This window comes from Piliocolobus tephrosceles, chromosome 4 (genome assembly GCF_002776525.5).
Source record: "Piliocolobus tephrosceles isolate RC106 chromosome 4, ASM277652v3, whole genome shotgun sequence".
NCBI classification, from domain to species: domain Eukaryota; kingdom Metazoa; phylum Chordata; class Mammalia; order Primates; family Cercopithecidae; genus Piliocolobus; species Piliocolobus tephrosceles.
Window position 1 is genome coordinate 167,417,656 of NC_045437.1, and position 17,984 is coordinate 167,435,639.

General features: G+C 39.8%; 1 protein-coding gene across 2 annotated transcripts in view; it reads right to left on the reverse strand.

Annotated features, from left to right (window-relative positions):
* Positions 1–1,390: 1,390 nt before the first annotated feature.
* Positions 1,391–17,984, reverse strand: part of SNCAIP (synuclein alpha interacting protein) — a 75,592-nt gene continuing 58,998 nt past the window's right edge. The window contains exons 10-13 of one of the 2 annotated variants that reach the window (XM_031935497.1): positions 16,042–16,134; positions 14,332–15,403; positions 12,935–13,005; positions 1,391–2,133 (exon numbers count right to left, since the gene is read on the reverse strand). In XM_031935497.1, the coding sequence (XP_031791357.1) occupies positions 2,049–2,133; positions 12,935–13,005; positions 14,332–15,403; positions 16,042–16,134 (1,321 nt within the window). In that variant the 3' untranslated portion in view covers positions 1,391–2,048. The remainder of the gene's footprint in view (positions 2,134–12,934; positions 13,006–14,331; positions 15,404–16,041; positions 16,135–17,984) is intronic. The other variant, XM_023197240.1, reaches the window with a different exon arrangement.

Consider the following 17,984-nt stretch of genomic DNA (forward strand, 5'->3'; position numbering starts at 1 on the left):
ACTCTTTGTGGCTTATGAAATCTCTGCCTAGCCCCCTTCATATTTCACATTTAAAAACACAGTTTAAGAACAAAACTGGAACGTCTGGGAGACAGAGAGCACTTACCGGGTCCTCTTCCTTTGAGGCTTCATTTTGGCCAAATCCCAAAGTTGGCTGTGTGACCTCACCATCACCTCTTCTGCACTAAGCAGAAAGAAAACACAGGAGTCTACATTTCACATGTGCTTGCCATAAATTCTCTATTAGAATCTCAAGCAATAGGACAAAGTAGTGAAATATGAGGAAAAAATCAAAGTGGGTGGATAAGGCCAAGGGGCATAAATCAGAGTGAGGGCATCCCGTTTGAGGAAAAGACCATGTGATAAATGAAGGTTCACACATAGCACCAGGCTCTAACAGTAGCAACTCACAGGACCCAGACAAGGACACAGCACATGGAATGAAATTCATAGACGTGTTGCTCTGTAAGTTTGAAAGGAAACTTCTCCTCGATGTGCATGTAGGCCCGTCTTGCCCTTTCCAGATTTCTTGGGCAGGGCAATGTCCCTTGTCTGAGATCAAAGAGCTGTTAGAAGAAGAGCTGACACCAGAACTCATGCTTCCTGTGTGCGAGTCCAGCAGTTAGTGCACTAGGGAGACAGCACAGTGTAGGATCATTAGTGTAGTGGGGATAATAGGCAAATATGTACCAAAGCCTAGTTATGCGATTTACTACTAGTGTTACCTGTTACCTGGGAACCAGGTCTTAAGACATTTCAAACTTTTGTTTTCTAACCTATAAAATGAAAGTAGTAATATCACCACATAATACTGTCTGGTACATAAAAGGCACTCAGATATTATTAGCTCCTTTTCTACCTAATTGCCCAAGTTTGTCAGATGACCTACATATGCAAGATTATCTCTTAATTCAGTGAGTTTATCTGCTCTCTGCACCAGGATACAGGAATGGTTCACATTTGACTGATTTGGCTGCGGTGACATTGCTAGTAACTATAATAGCATACAGTGTTCCCTCCTACTGGTAAGAATACATTCTACTTTTAAACTAAAATTTGACAGGCCTCTTATAGGCCATGCCAATACTTTGAAAATAAAACTCTTGAAGTTTCAACAGAAATATATTTTTACATGATAGGAGGAAGCCTTCTGGAACTTACCGCTTACATGGTGGGAGAGAGCTGCATCAACAATGGGGCTGTTATGAACTTGGGCTCCACACTGTCTCCTAAAGGGATTAGACAGGTCTCATAATGTGTCAGAGGCAGAAAAAAGTGACCCAAGAAGGGGCTAAATCCTTAGTTCTCCTTAATATTTTCCCATGTCAACACTGAGATTTGAGAAGGCAGAAGGAACTGACTTACTTTATATACCTGTCTGACCTTTTAGTACTTAATGAAATATAGAATGTTTTATTTGACTCCTATGGGAAAACTGCTAAACTGAGCAGTTTGTTCCTGAAATCAAATACCAGCAATCAAAATACTTGCAAAGCCCCTTAGAAATCAGAACATCACAGATTTGTTAGAAAGTAGGTGCCCCAAGCTTACAGGTGGCTGTTAACATTGTTTTATTTCCTTTATACAAAAGTAGAAATGACGGAAAGAACACTCTTGACATAAAACAATATCACCGACCTGATCTCATGAAGGAGCTGAGCCAAATCTGCCCACATTATGGGGAAAGGGAGGTTCAATCAACATTAGCAAATACTCATGCAATTGATGAAATATAAAATGACATCAGTGGTTTGGTCAACGTCCTGTGGGTAGGGTGAATCAATCTACTCTTAAAAAACGTACATTTTCCCAATCAAGCTTTTAAACAGCATCTTTTTTTTTTTTTTTAAAAAAAACACAAGTTATATATACAGATATCACCCCAAAATGAATCTTTTACAGTCTACTACTAGAAATTTAAGGCATCCTGATATTCTGTTCTTCTGCTGGTGAGGCATTGTTTTCATGGTTCTCTTTCCGTAGAGGATAGTCCAGAAATTTTCAATAGTGTCCAAAGGGCATCAGTGAGAGAAAATTTAAAAAGTGATTTACAGGAAGAGTTCTTTTGACTCTGGCTCAGCAATGTGCTTTATGCTGTAGGATTTCTTCATTTTTCTATTGATGTCATTATGCCTAAGCAGAAGAGAAACCACAGGCCAAAATTAGATAAAACTATGGTCAAGTTACAAGACACCACCACTAAACAGCTCACCAAAAAATGGAAATTATCCTCATACAAACCACACTGAAGAACACTTCATTCCAATACGCAAATTATTCTCTTTACATATAAACCACTCTTTAAACAATGAAAGCAATAGTCATGTAATAACACACACTTACTAAACACTTTTTAACTCAGCTATGGAAATAATTTCTCAACCATACTGATAGAAATACAGGCATTTTACAGTCAAGGGAATTTTATCAGAGCTAAACAAGATAGGAAGTATAGTACTGTTGGTTGTGTATAAAGAAAATATTTTTATTTTCTTTAGATAGATTCACTGGTGACACTTTTATTCTCCAATAAGCTTGAGCCTTAAAAGTTTAAAGAAGAATGCTTTTTCTTTGGGGTGTTATTACTGAGTCATAGCATGTTGAAAGATCATAAGTAGATAAATCCATGGAAAAAAGAAAAAGTAAAGAACAATATGCTCCTTTTCCCTCAATACTGGATACCTAGTAAGTCTGTGGAAAAAGAGTACAAACTCGAGCCACGGAACAGCTTTACTTTTCAAATAAATTTTCCCCTAGGTAGGTGCAATCATTTTCATGAGGTGTTAGTCCCATTCTGGGTGTAAAATCTTCAGAGAGGAGCTATCTTCTGAGGGTGGAAAAGGCCACATATTACTAAATTACTTCTTGTTGCTACATCAGACAAGAACACTTTCTGGTGATGATACTAGCTATTATGAGACCACATTTGGATGCAGGAGAACCCCAGGCGTGGCTCCAGAGTCTCAAAATTGTGCTTACTCACAAAGACCATGAAGCCTGTTTTCAGTGTGCTGGAATGTAGTTGATCATCATCATCATCTGAAAGTTATAATTCTCATTTTTATTTTTCCTCTAACTAGAACTTTAGAGAGCTGTCCATGGGCAAGAAAGGGAAAGGGAAGAAGGTGAAAGAAAAATCTAATTGGCTAAAAGATGTGATAGAGATTCCAGTTAAACATGATGGATTGAATATACACATTTGTCCTCCATATCCTGCAAAATAACACTGAAATAAAAGAAATTAAAAAGGCACAAACTTAGATGAATAAGGGAAATGGGAGGAGAGGATACAACAGACAAAATGTCAATAGTATTTCAGAAACAGAAAGGTGGATGAAGATTTAGAATTGGTTTAGCAGAGCAAAAAAAGCAAAAACCCAAGCTTACAGTCAGGGAATCCAACTAACTGATCTGCACTGCTGCCAGATGCAGGAATTAGAAGCACCGTGTACTTCTGAAGATGACAGCAACTATGTTAAAGAATGAAGAAGCTCTCTATACACTAACACATAAAGTCCTCCAACATGTAAGGTGAAAAAAAGCAAGAAACAAAACTGTGTGTAGAGTATGATGCCTTTATTGTAAAAAGGAAGATAAAGATATCCATTTGTATTTGACTGCAAACATTTAAATAAGATTTGCTCATAAAACTCTACAAAAGCCAGGTGTGGTGGCTCACACCTGTAATCCCAACACTTTGGGTGGCCAAGGCAGGTGGAACAGTTGAGGTCAGTAGTTTGAGATCAGCTTGGCCAACATGGTGACACTCCGTCTCTACCAAAAATACACAAATTAGCCAGGTGTGGTGGCTGTAGTCCCAGTTATGGAGGCTGAGGCATGAGAATCACTTGAACCCAGGAGGCAGAGGTTGCAGTGAGCCAAGACCACACCACTGCACTCCAGCCTGGGTGACAGAGCAAGACTCTGTCTCAAAAAGAAAATAAAAGGAAAAAAAAAGAAAAAAGCTATAAGGAAGGAAAAAAGAGAAAACCAGTAAAGTGATATTGGAAATTAATATTATTATAGCAGAAATAAAAAATTCAATAGCAAAAATGAAAGGCAAAATTCAGTAAATATATTAAAGATTCAAACTAAAAAAAGTCAAAGTATGGATAAATAGAGAAGAATCATTAGAAAATCTGAGGATCAGTCCAGTATGTCTAACGTTAGAATAAGATGATTTTTCAAAAGAGGGAACAGAGAAATTGGAGAAGAGAAAATTTTCAGAGAAATTGTACAAAACATTTCCCAGAATTGAAGTACTGAGATTGAAAAAGCTTGCTGAGTGCCCACAGTCCAGGAATGAAAACAGACCCACATCATGGCAAAGCATCAAAAAATCAAAATTTTGGAGATAAAGAAGAAATCATAAAATCTTCCAAGCCATCAGCAGAGAAGAATGGGGCTTCTCAACAGACACATTAGAAGCAAAAGAAAATGAAATGATGTGTTCAAGATTCTGAAAGAAAATAATTTCCCACCTAGAATCCTATACTGAGTCAAACACTCAATCCGGTAAATTGAAGGTATTTTCAGACTGTCAAGGTCTCAAAAAACTTAGCACCTATTTACCTTCCTTGGGTGGGAAGATATACGACTGAAGCATGAGAATCAACAAAAAAGAAAAGACAGGTTCAGGAAACAGAGTCTAAACAGGACAGAAGCAAAAGGAATTCCCAGGATGATGTGCATGACAGACTCCGGGATGCCAGCTGTGTGGCAGTGCCAGGAGGCAGCAGTGAAGATGGGGGCAGGAGGAGGGGATCTCCATGAACAGAGAGAAACTGACAAACACCTGAACTGTCTGAGGGTGCTAAAAGATGCTTTGGTTTTCAGCAGAGTGTTTAGAAACGCATTGTAAATTAAGAAACAAAAATTATTTCCATGGGAAACATAAAATTGTATGAGAAAGAAAATATAACACAGGACAACACAATGAATCCTTGTGATTAATATTTAAATAACCATAATGATAATTAACACTGAATACTGATTTAGCTCTTTAGAATGATACAACGATATTCACGGGGGTGGGAGGAAGAGGAAGTAGGAATGTGTCCATGTATGTAGTTGTGTGTGTGACAGAGAGAAAAGACAGGCAAAGAGAGAGACAGAGAAAGAGAGAGCAGGTGCAGTGTTGGATTATTGGATGCTAAAATGGAGCTAGACACATTTGGTTCATTGTTAAAAACACGGATTTAGGAGCCAGACTGACTGAGTTCAAATCCTGGCTCCACAATCTATTGCCATCATTACTATGTAACCTTGGGCAAGATATGTAATCATTCTATGTCTCAGTTTCCAATATGCAAAATTAGTATAATAATAGTATCTCCTTGGCTGGGTGGGGTGGCACATGCTTGTAGTTCTAGCTGCTCAGGAGGCTCAAGTGGGAGGATCTCTTGAGCCCAGAAGTTAGAGGATGCTGTGAGCCAAGATCACACCACTGTACTGCAGCACTGTACTGCAGACTGAGCAAGACCCTGTTTCTTAAAAAAAAAAAAGTATCTGTCACATAGTGTCATCGAGAAGATTAAAATAGTAAATATGTGTAAAGCACCTGAAATATTCTCTGGGATACTGTACACGCTTTATAAGTGTTTATAAGTGCTATCATTTTGATTTTCTATAGTAGAATGCCAATAGATAACAGGGATACTATTTGAAACTGAAAATATGTATGAGCTTGTTACTTCCAAATAGAGAATACTAGAGAAAACACCTGAAGGAAAAGCGAGTGGTCGATTCAAAAGAGTGAGGCTAGGGAAGGGGGTGGGTTTGGCACAGGGCACATCCAGTCTTTATTATAATGCTAATACTACTCTTATAAGTATCTATATCACTTTAACAATAAATTTAAAATAAAAAATTTAAAAGAAGGTTTCGGTCATAGACTAAGGATAATATAGTTTAGACTTTGATGGGCATTTCTGCTTTAATATAAGAGGTGCTGTGGTCAAAAACACTAAAATGAGCACTCTTTCTGCAGGACAAAACCCCGTATGATTAGAGCTAAGTCTATACCAAATAAAATATTAACTTGAGGCATTTATCTGAAAAATACCAGGATAATTCAATCCTCCCTGAACCCTTCAATTACCTAGTCCGAAACTAGCAGTATTCAAAGAACAAAAGTGTTTGGGTAATTCTGGCATGAATTATTCAGATAATTTGCGCTCCTCTATTTCATTTTTGGATATGAAATCACATTCTGAGTGACCAAAATTGGAAAGAAAAAAAGCTTAAATTTAAATAACAGTTTTTCAAGTGTTCTAACTTGCTGACTCATCTAGGCATGGATTGCATATTTCCCCAGTTCATGGTGACCAGACAGCAACTTACAGCATCCATGTAGAATGGTCCACGGCAGGCACGACATTTCCGCTGATAACCAAAGCAGGGAAACCTTGCTATTTTCTGTGATCTCCCTCAGAGTTTTGACTGAGAGCACATCTATAAGTCTCATCTACTAAGAAATGGGATTCTGGTTCAAAGTATGAAAACCTGTATTTGAAGTGCCCAAATGGAAACTCACTGTGGGTAGGTGGACTTGTGACCAGAAGGCCAATATTGATAAAGAACACACCATTTTCCCCCGCTGTGGGAAGACAGGCTCAGTCCTTTTTTTATTTATATTTTTCTTTCTTTTTCCTCTTTTCCTCTCTCTAGCTCCGCCTCTCTCTAAATATCTATGAAGTCTCTATCATGCACCAGGCACCAAGCAAGACACTGGGAGTACATGTGGAGTGCAAAGGTGCTATTGGGGGTCACTATTTTCATGAAGATCTTAGGCCTTTCAGAGTTTGCCATGTTTTACTTGAATCCTATTTTAATTCTCTCTTGATTAGGATCTCCCTGAGTGAAGGAATCATGCCTCATCCTGGCAGAGCAAAATGTGTGACTTACAGCTGAAAATCGTTGCAAAGAGTGGCCTGGCCATCCAGGGATATGGCATTAGGAAGATTGTCCATCCACGCTGTCCTCAGCGTAGCAACGAAGAGCACCAGTGACTGGCTGGGGGAGGGATACTTGGTGAAGTCACTGGAAAGTGGCTGTGTAAAGTCTCTATTTGGTGTTTTTAAACTCAACCAACCTATTGCTTCTTTGAAACTCCAGCCTTAAGAGATATAGACAGGCTCTGTTCTTTTAATGCACAAAGATGCCCCTAGTGGCGGCAGACATGTGGTGCAACTATGACATTAATAGAACATGTATCTGCTTTGAGGTCACACAATTCAAAACCGGATCTTTGGGGAATAAGGAAAGGAGGGTGGGGGTGGAGAAGTGAGCTGTCCTTAGGTTTTCTGACTATCCTTAAATCAGGAGTGGCTTGTTGAAAGCAAGTGGTGTGGTGGGAAGATTTTGGTATCCAAGGCAGTTCTCTTCCTGTTATCTTCCTCCTGTTGGTTCATGGGTGTTCACAAGTTCCACACATTCATTTCTTGCCTCCCTGAGGCAGTGATTTAAGAGAGTACGAGGGTCTTCCCTGCCTTTTTTATGTCTCAACTTATCATACTTTGACACTAACTAAACTGTTTCACTGTCTTCTTGTGGTGCAATCTGCTTTCTCCTTTTCCCAGTGTAAGGAGCTTATGAAAAGACACCCCATTTGTGCATCCATCTTGGGAACTCTGCCAGCCTCTATAAAGACTTTGCTAAATTGTGCTTAGACACTGGGAAGATATGATCATTCTGGCTTCTCATAACATTGACATTTTTTCTTTAGACACAAGACTCTGCCTTATTGGCAACAATTTCCTGAAATTCTACTGTGCAATGGCCAATGGAAACCCAAAACCCTGGCACATTTGAAAGAAGGAACCGTCACTTAATTCATGTGATGAAATAGGTCAAGTTTAGAGCCTCTTCTTCTCCAAGTCATAGTGTATAATGAGGGTTTTCATTCTGAAAATACTTTGAAACTATAGGCGAGGCTGAGGTGGGTGTGGGCAGGACACAGAACACAGAACACCTAAGGAAGCATGAGGAGGCAGGAAAGAGAGAGAGAGTGAGAGACAGAGAAAGGGTTGGCAAGGTTGGGTATGGGGACAGAGACAGAACACTTGGGGAAGCATTGGTGGGGAGGAAGCACGGAGCACCTGGGGGTACATTGCGGGAGAGCACAGAGTACCTGGGGATGCATGGGAGCTGGGAGGGTCAGTGCTGCTCTAGGGGTTTCTGGAGCAGAGGCAATCACCCAACTTTAGGTACCTGGTTGTTGTCTTTCAACTTTTGCTAACTGGGCATGGAGCCTGGTGCTAGTAGGTTAGAAAGGCAAACAGAAAACTATACTTCCATTCAGGGCTTAGAACTTGAAACTACAGGCTGGGTGTGGTGGCTCATGCCTGTAATCCCAACACCTTGGGAGGCTGAGGCAGGTGGATCATCTGAGACCAGAAGTTCAAGACCAGCCTGGCCAACAGGGTGAAACCCTGTCTCTACTAAAAATACAAAAAGTAGCTGGGTGGTAGTGGCATACGTCTGTAATCCTAGCTACTTGGGAAGCTGAGGCAGGAAAATCGCTTGAGCCTGGGTGGCAGAGGTTGCAGTGAGCCAAGATCACACCACTGCACTCCAGCCTGGGTGACAGAGTAAAACCCTGTCTCACAAACAACACAAAACAAAGCCAAAACCAAAAAATCCATGAAACTACAGTTTCTGAGCAAAAACTCAAATGTCTATAGTGTTAAGCACCAACTACTTTACTAAATACTTTTTCATTAACAGCACTTTAACAAACTTTTCTGAACTGTTGCATTGGTAAGATTTGTCTGTCTCTGAAAGGATGCACTCAATATATATTAGATATTGTGGTAACACACCTACATGATTGAGTAGGTTTATCATTATCCTTTCAAGAATCAAGCATATGAGTTAAAAATCATGTTAACATTTTAAGGTCAAAAAATGAAAACAAGATTAAAATATGGTTATTTGATAATATATAGAGGAATGATGGCAAGGACCCATTTGTTCAGCAGCACCAGGGTCTTTTTGCACTGGCTGCATTTTCCCATCATGATTCTGGAAATGCTTTTTAGTGGGGCTAAGGATATGCTCTGGTTGGGAGCAGGTTTCAGCCAGGGCCTCACCTTTACTTCCCAATGTCTTCCACATCTTTGTCCCTTTTTCTGTTTAGTATGATGTCCTGGCACTAAGGACAGAAATGTGTGTTTGTGTGTGTTAGGGGTGGGAGAATGTTATCCCAATGGGCACAGCAGATGACTATTACCATAGCAGATGTCATCTCACTGCTGGCGAAACAGACCAGTCTCTTTGAAGTGGCTGCTGAACAACCTTAAGATCTATGCAAAATATTTGATACCAGCTCTTGGCTCCCAATATAAAATTCCCAGTGTGGCTAATACCTTGTCAGTAAAACCCACACTAATGGTGTTTATTGCTTTATGATTTTTAAGGAGTCTATGCTAACGCTGGTGCTAGGATCAGGGGTTTCCTGATGTTAACCCCTCAGGCAACTGTGCCACTGTGGTCAAAGTGGGTGTTACTGGTGGTGGCCAGGGGTTATGCCCTTTGCCTATCAGTAACTGGAATCAATGCTCACTTAGTGCCCTAAAGATCTCAGATCGACTTAAACTCTGGAAAATGAATGTTCCACTGGCATTTTAAGACAAGTAATTGCAAACATTTCCTTGGAGTTGTAATAACTTAAAAACAACTTGTCCTTTGTAAGATAAAGTAAAGATAAATCTGCTTGTTATAAACCAAGTTATCCTCTGCAGTTGAATCACACTGGGAAAGCTGCTCAAAGGAATAGAGTTGAATCTAATTTTAAAGGGCATTGAAAAGAAATTTAGATTCTTTGCTATCAGGCTGTGACCAATTTAGAAAAATAAATAGCAAAAAGAGTCCTCACAGAGCAGACATTCTTTAAAATGCTATATTTATAGTCCCTGTTTTTCCATTATCAGAAAAAAATAACAATTTCTTTTAACTAAAATGGAATTCCAATGTATTCCTGGAACCGGGATCCATCGCCTCACTCTTTTCCCCAGGATATGCTGATAGGGCTATGTAGAGGCAATGACATTTGGCCCCAACTCCAACCCAGTGACTGCCACTGGTTTCCAAAGTCGTATCACCCTGGGCATTCCTGCTACCTGAGAGGAACCATTTGGTGGTCAAGCAAATTTTAGGGCCAAGATATGGAGTCATTGCGGAGACACGAACACTTTAGTTCCTTTCCTTCTTGCAGTAGGGTCCCATAGACAAAATTAGGCAAGCCTAGGTATTTTTCAGGCCCACATTCCCACTCCAGTCTTAATTTATCAGAGGAATCTTTATTTCAGCCAGAGAGATCCATTTTTGCTTTATCTCAGGAGTGAACCGGCCTAGTTCTCTCTGTCTGTGTGTGATTATGAGTGAGTGAAACATCTCCTTTCTAGCATGAAAGAACTAAGGTTTCCACTTTTTTTTTTTTTTTTTTGAGACGGTGTCTTGCTCTGTCGCCCAGGCTGGAGTGCAGTGGCCGGATCTCTGCTCACTGCAAGCTCCGCCTCCCAGGTTCACGTCATTCTCCTGCCTCAGCTTCCCGAGTAGCTGGGACTACAGGTGCCCGCCACCATGACTGGCTACTTTTTGTATTTTTAGTAAAGACGGGGTTTCACCTTGTTAGCCAGGATGGTCTCGATCTCCTGACCTCGTGATCCACCCACCTCGGCCTCCCAAAGTGCTGGGATTACAGGCACTCAACACGCTACCACGCCCAGCCAAGGTTTCCACTTTCTATGGAAACACATGGCAAATGACAACCATGATAAAGTATAGGTTAATTTACAGGGTAATGAGGGGAAGGGGTCAAGATGCTTATTTAAATACATTGAATATTTTTATTTTGGGGTTTCTAAGTATTTATTGTTGAAATTAAATTCTGTGAATAAGTAAAGCCAATGAATCTAATAGGTTCTAAACTGAGCCTTTAGAAGGACTTTTCCCTAAGCTTGGAAAGGGAAAGTGTTAACCTAGCGTCAGATAACTGAGTAGCCCCATAACCTCATTTTGTGCTCTGACTTTTGTAATCCTATTATAGCAGATGTCTCAGCTTTGTTCTGTTGCTTGTAAAAAGACAGAATGAAATGTTTCTGGCAGGAGAATCTACTGTGATACTAATTGTCTTGCTCCCTGTGGCTGTGGGAGCCTGGAAGAAATAAGAGGTATTCTTCCCCTTCCCAAGGAGTTTGCCAACTCTTTGTGCTTTCTTGCCTCAGGGGGTTGCTGGTAACTTCTGTTTAAGGACAAAAGCAGAATTTTCCAGGCACCAGAAAACACATTCTTCCCAAGATGGGGACAGAGAAGGGCATAGGGGTGAGGAACCCAGGTTAGGAGAAATGAAATAGAAGTGGGCTAATACTAAGGTCTAGGAGGGAAATGAGTATTTTTTTTTTTTTTCTATTCCTTTCCCACCCCAGGTATTGGGCTCTCAGCACTGGCCAAGATTCCCTGCCTCAGTGAGGCTGGAAGCAGTTCAGACACCTGGACTCTGGCAACATGTGAGCCTGACCCAAGCAGACCACTGGTGACCAGTAAATATTGAAGCTCCAAGGTTCTTCCTTTAACATACTGAATTAATGAGCTCCCTAGGGGCATCCCCTAAAATGGCTGATATTTAATTTCCCTCTAGCCTGAATAAAGATGTAGAGCAGATTAAATTTGATTTAGAGGAAGAAAAAAGCAGAGTGACTTTCTTACAACTTAGTATTCTCAACTAAAATTCATACCCACAGCACACAAATACACACACAACAACACCCACCCATCCACTTACCCACATACATGCTTTGGAGGATTTTGGAAGAGTGCTGAATGGCATACCATAATTTTTCAATTTGTTTAAATATTTTAAAAGTGATAGCCTTTTATGACTGGGTGTGGTGGCTCATACCTGTAATCCCAGCACTTTGGAAGGCTGAGGCTGGTGGATCATTTGAGGTCAGGAGTTTGAGACCAGCCTGAGCAACATGGCAAAAACCATTCTGCTAAAATTACAAAAATTAGCCAGATGTGGTGGCACAGGCCTGTGATCCCAGCTACTCGGGAGGCTGAGGCAGGAGAATGGCGTGAACCCGGGAGGCGGAGGTTGCAGTGGGCGAAGATAGCGCCACCGCACTCCAGCCTGGGTGACAGAGCGAGACTCTGTCTCAAAATAAAAAGTGATAGTCTTTTAAAATGGGTGTACGGATGTAACTCTTCTGAAATAAACCAATTAAGGCATACTGGTTTCATCCCACAGGGAGATGACAGCTATGCTGCAGGAGGACTTTGCCCAAGGAGGTGGCCCAGCCACTGGGGACTCAATTCTCTCCTTTCTGTGTTATGTAGTCCATGCAATTTTGAATTGTAAATGTCTTATTTGAGAAAGGCCCTTGTGTTTATTAGTGGGCACTCATAAACCTGGCTTATAGACTGAAATCGTGTTCATAATGCTAATGTAGAGAAATTTCAGAATGACAAGGCCTTGCTTCTCCTAAGATCAGCAAAATGGTGATGAAAGGAGCTTTTGGTTTATAATCAGCACTGGAATAAAATTCAAGCTCTGTTTCAAAGTTCCGATTCTGATTGGAGGCTGACTCACTCCACCATGACAGGAAATTTAATTTCAATACTTTCTTAATACTTGACTCCATTAAAACAAAGATTGAAAGCCAAAGTCAACTAGGAAATACAGCAAAAGTTTGTGAACTGAGAAGATTCTTCTGGCTGACACTGGAATAAAGCCCTCCAAGGGGGACTAGCGACCTAAGACCTAGTTACCATTACATCAGTGCCTGCTTCTACTTGGGGGAATAGTTGTAGTTTTCTTCTTCCTTGGTGTTATCCTCTGATGAAAGGTGCTCCAAGTCCATGATTTAAAAGCTCATGCAATTCAAAGCAAAGCACGTCAAGGCCACACAACACATGTCCTAGCACCACGTACCGTGCGTAGTTACGCAGATGCTCTTCAATCAGGGTGTTAGAGGAAAGATTGACGCAGCTGCTGTACATTTCCTAGAGAGGTGCAATTAAAAATCATCTGAAAACATGCAACAAGCTCAGCACATGCACAAGCCCCAGTAAACATGAAGCATGCAGGAAGACAGATTAGAGGACAGTGACTTAGTATGCACTTTAAGGAGCATAGGCAACTGAGATGATTCTTCTTTTACTACCGAGTAGCAGAACCCAGTAAGTTACCTGGTAAAGTTTTATTTGAGTGACTTAAGTTTTGACACATTTGACCCAAAAGGTCTGGTGTTTTGGGCACAAGTATGCCTTTTCTAGCTGAAACAAATACATGATGTAGTCTTCTATAACAAGGACAATTTACAGAGGAAATTGATTTATAATTTAAAATTTGGTGTTCAATTAATTAGAGAAATACTCACTAAAACTTGATTTGGGTACTGCAAAAAGAATATGGACAGTTCTTAAACCTCATCGTAATGGGATTCTAACGTTTATAGCTAATGATAAATCACAAAGATTCTGCAGCTCCACTGGGTGGTTTATTTGGATCACGTGGAGAATGATCTAGGTCATTCCATTCCACAGAGAATTTTGCATTTTGGCTGCTATACCATTTTTTAACGGCATGGCAAGTGCAAAGCTTGCAGGAAACATTGCCTAAAAAGATGTTCATGTCTCTTATCCACTGGATATAAATCACAGATTATAGTGCATGGGTTTCCAATGAAGGCAATTATAAAATGTAGTTCATGGCATACTCTGCCATCTCCTGTGGACTGGCAAGCACTTCAGGCTCCTATAGGCTCCAATCAACACTTAGGAGTCTGTGTTGTAAAATACCTATGTGGAGGTCCCTGTGGTGTATTCATTTCAAAGGTCATCCCAAAGTTGAACAGTTAAGTCTTTAGAAATAGAGCATCTATTTATGTACTTTTTAATTGAGCCTGAGAATAAACTATCCCATCACATGAAGAGAACAAACTCTTCTTTGGGACAGAATCAGTGCCAATGCAGGACTAAACTTGCACTGACTGGTGGTTTCATCTTGCAGAAATGCCTCCAAGTCTAGGATGATCCCTAACACCTAAAGATTATGCCATTTAGGGAAATTTAGCGACCAGAATATAATCTCTTATGATTTCTTTTTTAACATTTCTCTCTTAGAATATTTTCCAAAAGAAGAGCAAGGAGTATGCATGTAACATGACATGTCTCATTAGACACATGAATTTGGCTTTCCATGCATCCCTTTGGATTTTTTTCTCTGGGGATTCCCTCAAGGTAGCATGGGCCCACAATCTGTAGTATTAGGAACAACATAATCCACTTGAAGGAAGAAAAAAAGAATAGTCTCCAAATAGCACTTACTGCCTTATTCTTTCCTTTGTTAGTGGAGCTGGCAGGGTTTCCCTTGGCATCTGTTGTCTTTCTCCCAAGTGAGGTCAAGGGCAATGTAGAGGTTTTCAGCTGGTTGGCTGCCTGGTAGTTATTATTATTGTTTTGGTTGCCACTTAGTGTCTCCATAATAGATCGAAAGGCTCCAAAAGGCCTTTTCAGTTGATCCCCTGATTCGTTACTCGTGGAGGTCCGCTGGAGAGTCCTGCCCTTATCTTTGTCTTTTTCTCCATTCAGTTCAAGGCTAGGCTGCTCCATCTGCACCACAGGCTCCTCAAAGGTAACTCTCAGTTTTAAGTTCTGAGACGTCCTGCGCTTGGAAGATGGAGACTTGAGGGCACTCTTGGGACTTGTGGCAACTTTCTGGGCAGCAGTGCTGTCAGGGTTGGGCTGTGGAGGGTCACCAGAGGGCTGGTTTGGAGGAGTACTCCCTGAGCCTGGATACTGGGATTCTAAGTCTGGTTCACTGCTCTCTGAGGTGGGCGATGGGCTATGGCCATCCAGGGATTTGGAGGTCTTGATGCTGAAAGGAAACCTGCGTCCCCCTGATGCCAAGGTGTGTTTCTTGATCATCAGGTGCAGGCTTTCTGCGCTGTCCATACTCTCTACGCTTTCTACAATGGGCTGTGGCCTTGGTCGGTCAGCCTTCCTCACTGGGGTATTCTTGGGATCCTCAGAGTTGTTGGAGTCTGTGTCAGACTCACTCAGTGACCTCTGCATCAGCTGTCTCAGCCTGGCTAACTTCAGTTCCCTCTTCTCCAGTGGGATCTTTTTAGAATTTCTAGAAGAAGCCTGACCATCCTGGAATTCCAAGGACAGTTTTTCCTGGGTGCAGACATTTTCTGAGATTTCCTTTCCCAATAACTGGCGTAGGATTTTATCAGAATCTTCGTCTTTTGCTTTGGGTCTAGCCCGGCTGGAGGCTGACAGGCTTCCAAGAACCTGAATCCCCTCTTGGACTCCTGGCTTGCTTTTGGCTACAGAATCATCATCTGCATCTGGGGATTTCCAATGGGACTTTCTGGAGGCAGGTGAGGATGGTGAACTAAAGAGAAGATGAAGGACATATGAGATGATTTCCTACTGGGTTGAAATGATTCAGCCACAAGTCACTACATGCCCTTTACTGCCACTAATAATGTACAAGTAAATAAGAACAGAATACAAATAAGTACTTAATGTCTCTTCAAAACAATGTGCAAATACTCCATAGTATCAGCTATAAGGTGCCTTATGCCTTTGGCTATAACTACCATGACTACTAAATTTGTCTGTTTTACTGTTCATGTATCAATTTTGCATAAACGTTCTCAGTTAATTCCATTTTCAACAAACTTATGAAACTATATCTATATCTATATCTATATCTATATCTATATCTACATCTATATCTCTCTCCTATTTCCACTTCACAGATGAAGAATTAAAAGATTCAATTCTCACAAAAGAGTAAGTGACTTGTTTACAGTCGTGAAATGAAAAAGAGCAGAATCAGAGAATAGAGTAGGTCTTCAGACTCTAGGTCCAGTGCCTTTTTCACCGTGATTTCTCATTTTTATTCCCCTTTATAAGAAGAAAATGTTTCCTGTTGTCATCCTCTTAAAATATATCAACGGAAGTTCAGAAGAAGGCTTAACAATTTAGGATACTTAAGAATGCTAAACAACAATGTGCTGGTATTACCTGGGTGAAGAAGGGAGTGACTTGCCCTCTGATTTCTGGGCTTCTAGAAATTGTTGGAGTTGGTTCTGCAGCGTGACACGTTCTACTGTTTGTCTGGGAAAACAACCAAAACACATGAGGTCTCTGATACTGGCTGCTGCTATAAATTAGGGAGGATAATTTTTTTCATAATAATTTCCAATAAGTTGCAATAAATACAAAAGCCTTAAAATGTACATAATCTTCAGTTCAGAAATTTTCCTAAGGAAATAATCAAAAGTACCCCAAAAAGATATTTATTGTCAATATTAATGAAAAACTGTAAGTAACCTAAATGCTTATCAGTAAGTCTGAGTTAACAAATTATAATTGTTTCTACAATGACAGCTATTAAAATGATAATATGTTTGAGTATCTATGGACATAGAAAAGGTTTTCCTAATTATGTCTATATAATGTAGATATAAAGCATAGTTATATATAAATATGTATATATGAAGTATACTTTACTTTCATTAAATAAAAAAGAAAATTACAAAATACTATTTGCAGTATATAATCTCTGACTTACTATACTTTAACTTGTGATTTTTCAAATTTACAATGATGAGAAAGTGATATGGATTCAGTAGAAACTGTACTTCGACCATCCATACAGCCATTCTTTCTCACTTTCAGTGCAGCAGTCAATACATTACATGGGATATTCAACACTTTATCATAAAGTACGATTTGTGTTAGATGATTTTGCTCAACTGTAGGCCAACGTAAGTGGTCTGAGCACACTTAAGGTAGGCTAGGCTAGGCTATGATGTTCTACAGCTTAGGTGTATTAAATGCATTTTAACCTTGTGATATTTTCAATTTGTGATGTGTTTATTGGGATGTAAACCCATGGTAAATTTAGGAGCATCTATAACCTCATTTTTAAGAAAACGAACTCTCCATTTCCTACATGTGCATATTATATATATATATAAAATATAGAAAAATATGGAAGGATACACTTTAAAATGTTATATTTACTTTTCCTAAATTGTTTTAATGAAAGATTTTCTTAATTAAAAATATTTCAGAGATAGGGTCTTGCTATGCTGCTCAGGCTGGACTTGAACCCCTGGCTCAAATGATCCTCCCACTTCAGCTTCCCAAGTAGCGGGGACTACAGATGTGTCCCGCCTAGTTTGACTTGACCCACATTCCTGTAAGATAAATTTTATGCTGTTTTAAGCCACTAATCTTGTGGTAATTTGTTACAGAGCAACGGAAAAAGAATTAAATATTTAAAATATTAAATATTTAATTATTATTAATATTTTAATATTTGATTTAAAATATTTAAAATAATTAAATACATAAATATATTAAATAAATATATTATCAATGTTCTTAAAATGACTGCTGTACTTTAGATATTGGGTGGAGGAAGCCCAATGTTCTCTTTGTTGAGTGTCACTGTGTATACTCAGCAACCATTAGCTGCCTAAATCTAATTCTGTGAGATGGGATTCTGCTAATACCCTTATATAAGCTCCAAGCACTTTCTTTGTTCTTCTCAGAAGCTGTCAGTTTTAGTCCAAATATTTCATCACTAAGACCAGAGAAGTCTGTGAACTCATTTTATCTGATTCATTCTTCCAGACTCACCTACTGACATGTAATTGCCGAATGTGGGAACCAGCAAGCAAACTTTTTCTTAAAGGGCCAAACAGTAAATATTTTAGGCTGTGAGCTAAACACAGTTGTGATACAATTGTACCACAACTTCTCAGCTCTGCCTTTGCAGCATGAAATCAGTCCTACATGATAGACAAATGAATGTGAGTGGCTGTGTTCCAATAACATTTTATTTATGAAAACAGCTGATGGGCTGGATTTGGTCCACAGTCTATAATTTGCTGATTCTGGTCTAATGAACAAAATAAAAACTAAAAATACATAAAAACATTCTACTTTTCCCATTT